Source organism: Dermacentor albipictus, chromosome 6 (assembly GCF_038994185.2).
Source record: "Dermacentor albipictus isolate Rhodes 1998 colony chromosome 6, USDA_Dalb.pri_finalv2, whole genome shotgun sequence".
NCBI lineage: Eukaryota > Metazoa > Arthropoda > Arachnida > Ixodida > Ixodidae > Dermacentor > Dermacentor albipictus.
In genome coordinates, this window is record NC_091826.1 from 122,262,335 (window position 1) to 122,271,807 (window position 9,473).

At 46.7% G+C, this 9,473-nt stretch overlaps 1 protein-coding gene across 2 annotated transcripts in view; it reads right to left on the reverse strand.

Moving 5' to 3' along the window:
- LOC135913805 (sodium-dependent nutrient amino acid transporter 1-like) overlaps window positions 1-9,473 on the reverse strand; it is a 107,019-nt gene that overhangs the window by 33,823 nt on the left and 63,723 nt on the right. The window contains exon 10 of one of the 2 annotated variants that reach the window (XM_065446497.1): window positions 9,149-9,277. The exons of the other annotated variant lie outside the window; for it this stretch is intronic. Coding sequence (XP_065302569.1) covers window positions 9,149-9,277 — 129 coding nt within the window. The remainder of the gene's footprint in view (window positions 1-9,148; window positions 9,278-9,473) is intronic. 2 annotated transcript variants of the gene reach the window in all.

Consider the following 9,473-nt stretch of genomic DNA (forward strand, 5'->3'; position numbering starts at 1 on the left):
AGGAGTGTGGCGACGGCGCTTGCATATGCACGTGGCGTGGGCTTCTGTGGTTATACCGTCACGCGCGTCGGAAGTGCCGGTGCGGCTGCAGCAGCGGTTGCGGCACAGGCATGGCAACTGCGGCGACCGCGACGGCGCTTCTGTCAGCATAGTGTGGTGCCAGCCCGTGTATGCATCCTAAACAGCTTCGCTGGTAATCCATCCCTGTATGAATGTTGCGGCCCCACGAATTTTTCAATGTGTGCTTTTTGTCTGGTTATATATCCTTGAACTCGAGTTTCTTGCACACCACTTCTTTCGGGTTGATCAAGATGAAGGGAGCGGATGCTCGTCACGTCGGCTCCGTGGTCTTCACATGATTTCACAGCCCAAATCATCAAGGACCACAAATATTTTGGCACCATTCGACTCAACTCCTCACCCGGAATCTAGTGATACCCGATTCTGAGGTGGGTGACGATTTTTGGAGATTTTACGACCAAAACCCAAGCCAAGTGGTGGATGGCTCGCTAAGCCTACCCCCAAGCCCTGTACCCACTGTATAGGGCTGATATTCAGGCCTCGACATTCTTAAACCTAGGCAACGACGTTGTATCAAGAATGAAGGTTGTTGAGAGAAGCGACGATGAGATTCGACAGGAGATGGAGGATGATAACGGCGGGAAAGTCGTTAGATATAAAAAACGGGCCAAATAAGCGATACATGGCACGCCTAGCGCTAACCCTAACCGACTTCCCGAGGCGAGCGAAGCGAACATCATTTCGTAAGCTAATAGTTCCAGCAAGATGCCTAAACTACCTATGGGAGATTACAAGATTGTGATTAGACTAAGAGTGCGGCTGCAGCTATCCCTGCTAAGCCTACTAAAACTAGGAGAAGTCATCTACGAGACGGCAGGGATATGAAGAACGGGAGACGGATGTCATCTGCCCCAGCGACTTCAGAATATTCTAGTCGTCAGTACTCCGAATCAGGACCATGCAGGCAAGTATCAGTGCATCAAAACAATCAAGTTCAGCGGCAAGGGTTATGAAGTTGCAGCCTACGAAACAGCACCGGGCGTTACAGCTAAAGGAATCATCCCAGGTGTGCCTGTCAAAGTTTCCCCGAGAGCTATTCATCATCATCATCATCATCATCATCATCAGCCTGGTTACGCCCACTGCAGGGCAAAGGCTTCTCCCATACTTCTCCAACAACCCCGGTCATGTACTAACTGTGGCCATGTCGTCCCTGCAAACTTCTTAATCTCATCCGCCCACCTAACTTTCTGCCGCCCCCTGTTACGCTTGCCTACCCTTGGAATCCAGTCCGTAACCCTTAATGACCGTCGGTTATCTTCCCTCCTCAATACATGTCCTGCCCATGCCTATTTATTTTTCTTGATTTCAACTAAGATGTCATTAACGCGTTTGTTCCCTCACCCAATATGCTCTTTTCTTATCCCTTAACGTTACACCTATCATTCTTCTTTCCATAGCTCGTTGCGTCGTCCTCAGTTTGAGTAGAACCCTTTTCGTAAGCCTCCAGGTTTCTGCCCCGTAGGTGAATACTGGTAAGACACAGCTATTATACACTTTTCTCTTGAGGGATAATGGTAACCTGTTGTTCATGATCTGAGAATGCCTGCCAAACGCACCTCAGCCCATTCTTATTCTTCTGATTATTCCCGTCTCATGATCCGGATCCGCCGTCACTGCCTGCCCTAAGTAGATGTATTCCCTTACCACTTCCCGGGCCTCGCTACGTATTGTAAATTGCTGTTCTCTTCCGAGACTGTTAAACATTACTTTAGTTTTCTGCAGATTAATTTTTAGACCCACTCTTCTGCTGTGCCTCTCCAGGTCATTGAGCATACATTGCAATTGGTCCCCTGAATTACTAAGCAAGGCAATATCATCAGCGAATCGCAAGTTACTAAGGTATTCTCCATTAACTTATATCCCCAATTCTTCCCAATTCAGGTCTCTGAATACCTCCTGTAAACACACTGTGAATAGCATTGCAGAGATCGTATCTCCCTGCCTAACGCCTTCTTTATTGGAATTTTGTTGCTTTCTTTATGGAGGACTATGGTGGCTGTGGAGCCGCTATAGATATCTTTCAGAATTTTTACATACGGCTCGTCTACACCCTGGTTCCGTAATGCCTCCATGACTGCTAAGGCTTCGACAGAATCAAGCGCTTTCTCGTAATCAATGAAAGCTATGTATAATGGTTGGTTATATTCCGCACATTTATCTATCCCCTGATTGATAGTATGAATATGGTCTATTGTTGAGTAGCCTTTACGGAATCCTGCCTGGTCCTTTGCTTGACAGAAGTCTAAGATGTTCCTGGTTCTATTTGCGATTACCTTAGTAAATAGTTTGTAGGCAACTGACAGTAAGCTGATCGGTCTACAATTTTTCAAGTCCTTGGCGTCCCCTTTCTTATGGGTTAGGATTATTTTAGTGTTCGTCCAAGATTCCGGTACACTCGAGGTCATGAGGCATTGCGTATACAGGGTGGCCAGTTTCTCTAGAACAATCTGTCCACCATCCTTCAACAAATCTGCTGTTACCTGATCCTCCCCAGCTGCCTTCCCCCTTTGCATATCTCCGAAGGCTTTCTTTACTTCTTTCGGCGTTACCTGTGGGATTTCGAATCCCTCTAGACTATTTTCTCATCCATTATCGTCGTGGGTGCCACTGGTACTGTATAAATCTCTATAGAATTCCTCAGCCGCTTGAACTATCTCATCCATATTAGTAATGATATTTCCGGCTTTGTCTCTTAACGCATACACCTGATTCTTGCCAATTCCTAGTTTCTTCTTCACTGCTTTTAGGCTTCCCCCGTTCCTGAGAGCATGTTCAATTCTATCCATATGCAGCGGTGGCGGTGGCGATGCATATGGCGGTGCAGATGCAGCGGTGGCGTAAAGGTAGAACACCCGCCTCACGTGCAAAGAGGTCCGTGGTTCGAATCCCGGTGCCGGCAAGTTTCCACCGGATTAAAAAAAAGTCCGCGTGTTGATAAAATTGCATAAACAGGCCTGGAGTGTGGCCTGATCCCGGTGACCAGAACCGGTAACGCACTCCCTCATCAGAGCAGGATTGGCCACCCTGGTGTAGTACTTGGCTACAATCTCCGAGTGTTTATTACGGCAGCCATTATTACAACACAAAATCTGGCGGTAATCGCAGTCAAATGACTGGCAAACACCACAACTGTGATCGTTTTTATTCAACAGTTACAAGGTTCCCACGTACGTTAGTGATGGAGCAGTGCTCACGGGATGCTCGTTTTACAAAAAAACAATTGGACTTTTGCAAACAGTGTAATAGACTCGGACACAGAAATGACATGTGCCCGAAGCCTGAGGATAAGCGATGTGCGAGATGCGGCAAGTCCATCCCGGATCAATATCACATGTCTCAGCCCAGGTGCCAACCGTGCGGGAATGACCACCCCACGGTCGACAAAACCTGTAAGGTCAAGTTCAAGAAACCCTATCATAGACGAGCAACGACAATGGCTTCACCCAGAGCAAGCAATTAAACAACAGGAGGAACACCAGCAGCAGCTTCGCTTCGCAGACGGACCTACCGGGCAAGGCAGATCCAGGTCCTCAGGCAGAGCAACACTTAAGGCGCGCTACTGATTCAGATCCCGGGTGAGGTCCAGGTCCCGGTCCAGGCGAAGACAAGCGCACCCAGCTACGACCCCTAGGGGGAGCTGGTCAGATGCGGTCAGAGGACCGCGCCCTGGGACACCGGAGGGGACTACACACAATTCTAATAATACTAACGATATAGCTCAGATAAGCAAAGAGAATGCGCACTTGAGAGAAATAATTGCCCAGTTCACCAAGGAGATTCAGGAGCTTAAGAGCGACCAAAATTAGACATACGAACAAACGCGATCTCCAAGCCCGGCGAGACTGGAGGTAATTCAAGAAAATAGAATGGAGGTGGACAATATTCCACCTCCAACCAAGAGAAAGATGACCAGAGACACAGCTACGGCTCCAACTATGAACTTAAACCAGGCAATTTCCGACCTCCAGGAGGGGGCTAAGAAACAGGCAGAGGCGACCACCAATCTTTCGCTGGAAGTCTCGATGATCTTGACCTGGCTAAAGAAAATGGAGGCCAGGGTGGCCGACATTTAATAGCAGGATAACAGAACTTAACCGGAGCAGAATTCCATCACCTGCGATCAACAACGCACCTGTGATCAGTTCTGCAGGGAATCTACAAAATTTACAAGCAGTTGGGAATTCCAGGCCTTCTAACATTGTTGTAAGAGCACACTCCTTCCTTTCGCCACCTTCCAGGGTAACCACACCACAAGATGGGAACGTGTGGCAAAAGAGAGCTTATCATATGGCAGCGATATCGCTGGAGCTACGAAGTAAAAGAGGCGGTCCTGCAACAATTACTTAGAAACAAGACTAAACCACACGTTATGATTCATAAGAAAACTCGTAGATTAGCGAAACAGCCGGGATATCGAGCTATTGGGCCCCTGAACCGGAATAATAGAATGTTAACTACGCTCGTGAGGGCGATGCTGGTGGTGGTTGTTCAGGACACGTAAATCTCGGATATTAGGCACGTGCTTATACAGCTCCTCCCGAAATGAAGGAAATGCTCAAGTATATTTATTCTAAACTTATATAGTAATCCAAACCTCAAAAAGAAGCGCTTCATATCTCTCTTTAGAAAGGCTGTGTTGATGGCAGGTACTAGTCTTCTAATCATAGGGGGAGCCTCCAATACCTCGCACGGTGCCTGGGGGCATGATTATTCGAGAGTAAAAGGAAAATGCTATGGCAAGATACAGAGTACCGAGTAAACGCTCGTACATGAGCCCGACTGCTTTACACGTATAGGGATCGGGCTCAACGGAGATACCACACCGGATCTTACAATCTTAAACAAGGTCGCAAAGCTCAAATGGAGAAACAACTTCGGAGACCTCGGCAGTAATCATAGAATTATATAAATCAAAATCAAAGAAGCCGCAGGTGCTGAAAATAATAGATACGTTAAATGGATTGACTTGCAGAAGTTTCGCAATATAAGAGTCGAAAGGAAGCAAGAGACGATCAGGAACATAGAACAATGGGCTAGAGGCCTCATCAAAAACGTAAGAGTAGCCATTGACACTACCATTCCGGACTGACGGCTAGAGAAGATTCATAGTCGTCTCGCACATATGTGGGAGGCGAAACAATCGTTACTGCATAGATGGCCTCAGAAAAAGTACAATGGGAATCTACATAAACGAATAGCTGAGGTAAACAAAAATATTGAAGAGCATAGCAAGCAGTTATGCAAGCAACAATGGGGTGAGTTCTACAATGCTATGGATAGACAAATTTTTGCTGGCCAGACGTGGGGCATACTCAAATATCTGCTAGATCCAGACAAACCCACGACAGCTCAAAAACATAATTTGCGAAAGCTTCTGCACGGGCACAAAATAATGGAACGAAGATCAACTCATCGCTCAGGCAAGCCCTACGTACCTTCGCCCCAACCCAATCGTCTAGCATGGGCGGTACGATGGAAAGCCAACGAGACGTGGGATGAGGACTTCACTACACAAAAGATTAGAGCAGCGCTGCAAAAACTCAATAGGAAAGGTGCCCCGGGGCAAGACGGGATTAATAACAAGATGCTAGGAGAACTGGATGATCCGGCAATAGAGGATATTACGAAATGCATAAACGAATGCTGACCAAGGGCTCTATACCACAACAACGGAAGGAAGCCCAGGTCATACTTATTTCTAAACCTGGCAAACCAATAATATCGCAAATCTATGGCCGATATCTCTCACCTCTTGCGCAGGAAAGCCTATCGAGCATGCATTCCTTATCAAAATAAACAATTACCTGGAAGAAAACGAAATATTTCAGGCTGAACTCTCTACTGAGGGCCGTTACCGTGCAAATCAAGCAGAAAGTATCAGACAGTACAGCGAGGTCCACCAGAGCTATATTAGGGTTGGATCTCAAGAATGCACTTGACAAAGCAGCACATTCAGGCTTACTCAGCAACCTAAACCTAGAAGAAAGCGCGTACAATTACATTCGAAACTTCCTAACGAATAGGAAGGCTACCCTCACCATGGGGGAACTCAACTCTGAGGTGAGAGACATGAGAAGTTCGGGTACGCTTCAGGGCTCCGTGATATATATCGCCCATGCATTTTAACGTTATTATGATAGGATTGTCGGAAAAGCTTGAGAATTTCGAAGGAATTATTCACTCCTCACACGCGGATGATATTACCATATGGATCTCGGAAGGAAGTGATGGAAAGATAGAACAGAAATTACAGGAAGTGGTAGATAAAGTGGAGGAGCACAATACAGACATGGTGCTTGAATGCTCTCGTTTACAGACCCACCCTCAAGGGCAGGCCTCCCAAGGGGTACATCAAGGAGAGAGAGTACGAGGAGATACAGGTTCGTATGATAAATGACGGTGCCCTCCCCATCGTTAAACAAGTTAGGGCCCTGGGTCTCAACACTGAGACGAAGGGAACTAATGGCGAAACTCTTAGAAAGCTCTTTACCAAGGTCACTAACGCCCTTAAGCTGATCAGGAGAAGCACGAGTAAGTACCAGGGAATGAAGGAGGCTAGAATCGTTAGGCTCATTCGCTCTTTTGCTATAAGCCACTTTATTTACATAACTGCGTACCTTAACTGGCACAAGGCAGAAAAGGATAAAATCAATACACTCGTAGGAAAAGCTTTTCCGCAGGCCATAGGCTTGCCCGAAAGCACCAGTACTGAGATTAGTGCAGCTGGGCATGCATAACACCTTAGAAAAAATGATTGAAGCTCAGTAAATAGTTCAGCTGGAAAGGCTAGCCAGCACCCAGACTGCTAGAAGTATACTAGATAAATTACGAATTAATTACCATAACCAGCAAGGACCCAAGGTTGCGTTGGCCAGAGAGATTAGAAGAAAGATTAAAATCCAAAATTTACCCAAAAATATGCAGCCAGAATTCCATCATGGTCCGTGAACGAGCAGAGCTAAAGCTCTACTCAAACGCTACGGCAATGACGAGGAAGTGCTATTCGTGGATGCCGCGGAGTATTCAAATCAACAAGCGTTTATCGCAGTAGCAACTAACACAAAGCAAGAAAGCGTAAACACGTGCTCAATCAAAACCAGGGTAAAATCAAGAGTTCGACGAAAACTCGTCTGGTCAGGATTGCTCATAGTCAAGGGTAAAATGGACGCCGGCAAATAACATTAAAAGAAAAGAAACCAAGATGTTTCGGCTCCCATACGGGGGCCTTGTTCCCAATTGTAAACAAAGCCCCCGTATGGGAGCCGAAACGCCTTGGTTTCTTTTAATGTAATTGTTCGGCGTCCGTTTAACAAGGCCCCAATATAGGAGCCGAAACGTCTTGGTCTTTTTTTCTTTTAATGCTATTGGTCGGTGTCCGTTTTAACAAGGTCCCCGTATGGGAGCCGAAAGGTCTTGGTTTCTTTTCTTTCAATGTTATTGTTCGGCGTCCGTTTAACAAGGCCCCCATATGGGAGCCGGAACGTCTTGGTTTCTTTTCTTTTAATGTTAATGGTAGGCGTCCGTTTTTACAAGGTCCCGGTATGGGAGGTGAAACGTCTTGGTTTCCTTTCCTTTAATGTTATTGGTCGGCGTCCGTTTCAACAAGGCCCCCGTATGGGAACCGAAACGTCTTGGTTTTTTTTTTCTTTTAATGTTATCGGTCGGCGTCCGTTTTAACAAGGTCCCCGTGTGGGAGCCGAAACGTCTTGGTTTCTTTTCTTTTAATGTTATTGGTAGGCGTCCATTTTAACAAGGCGCCCGTATGGGAGCCGAAACGTCTTGGTTTCTTTTCTTTTAATGCTATTGGTCGGCGTCCGTTTTACCCTTGACCAAAACCAGAGTGTGTGAGGTTGCCGAGGAGCTTGCCATCGCTCCTCCTAAATATAGATACATCATTAGCGACTCTCAATCGGCTCTAGAAATTACGCCAGAGGACGGATGTCAGTTGAGGCTGCTAGAAATAAACAGTAAAGCCAAACGCGTATTATCTGAGGAATTTCCCGACAAGGAAATCGTCTGATTCCCAGTCCATACAGAGTGCGAATCCCCCGCCAGCCTCAACCTTAACGAGTCTGTCCATCGTGTCGCGCGAGAAGTCATTATCTGCACCCGATTAGGAGGGGGGGACTCTGACCGAGGCGGAGATGGAACGGAAGGATATGTATAGACTCCTCTCATTCAGTCACATTACTCAATTCTATAGACATCCGAGGTGTATATATTACCTTCTAGCCCCGAAATGGACAAGTTTTAGGCGGTTGACTAGAGGCGCTTTTGAAACGGGAACTTACACGAATCCAGTCCATCATAACCGCATGTTTCCGGAATTATACCTTGATGCCCAATGTAAATTATGTGATAGAGGAGCCACCGTGGAGCATATACTCTGGAATTGTGAAAGTTCAGAGGACAATTGCAGTCCCCCCGGATGATCTAGAGGCGCGGTGGGGAGCCGCACTGACTAGTTCAGATCATCGGAACCAACTGTGGGCCATCCAGCCAGCCCGGGAAGCTACCGAGAGACAGAGTCTCTCTACTCCCCGCGGCGCAACCTAGACCGAGGCCATCAATTGCAGGACATTTATTAAAGTTGCCCCTCACACACACACCACTCCTCTCAGTACGACGCCGTGGTTCTTACGTCTGTCTCTAGCAGCACTGGTTTGAAAGGATCACTTCAGTTTGTATTTTATCTTATTTTCTTATAGAAAGCTAGCGAAAGCTTATTTTTTGTCACAAATGTTTTGCGCGGCATCGATAACTCCGGCTTGTGTCTTAATTTCGCTATATCATCTGATGGTTTTCAAAGAAGTACGCGCAAGAATGTTTGTTTGATATCCTGAATACGGATACGTGCGATCAGTGTGACCTGCCAGTCTTTTAGTTCAGGCGAAAAGCGTGATCAATGCCGTCGCTACTCATTTCATCGCTTGAAATAACGCAATAAAACGACTACTTGTACCGTAAAAGAAAAATATCTTCGCTATGCGCACAGCAGCGTTCCTGATTGCTTTCGTCTAGCTGCAGTAACCATTCCGTGATCATGGTCCGACTCGGAACTTACGGGCGTGGTGTATACGCAGCTTGCGAAGAAGCAGATGACCGAGGTGACGATGCGGACCATGCGCTTATTTACGTGTGCGTGCGGGAATTCTTCGTCGACCACTTCCACAACCAGCTCGGTAGTCAGCAGCTGCAAATGCGTAACGGATTAGCGGACAACACCATCGACTCCTTGTCCCAGAACATGCGTAAGTACACTCGCGCGAGGCCGAAGTTTTGAACCTCTTAGCCACTGCAATATGCAGAGAAGTCGCTTGCCTCTAATCACAATTTCTTAGGTGACAATCTTGCAAACTTTCAAATAGTAGGTTGCCAAGCTCAAAGTA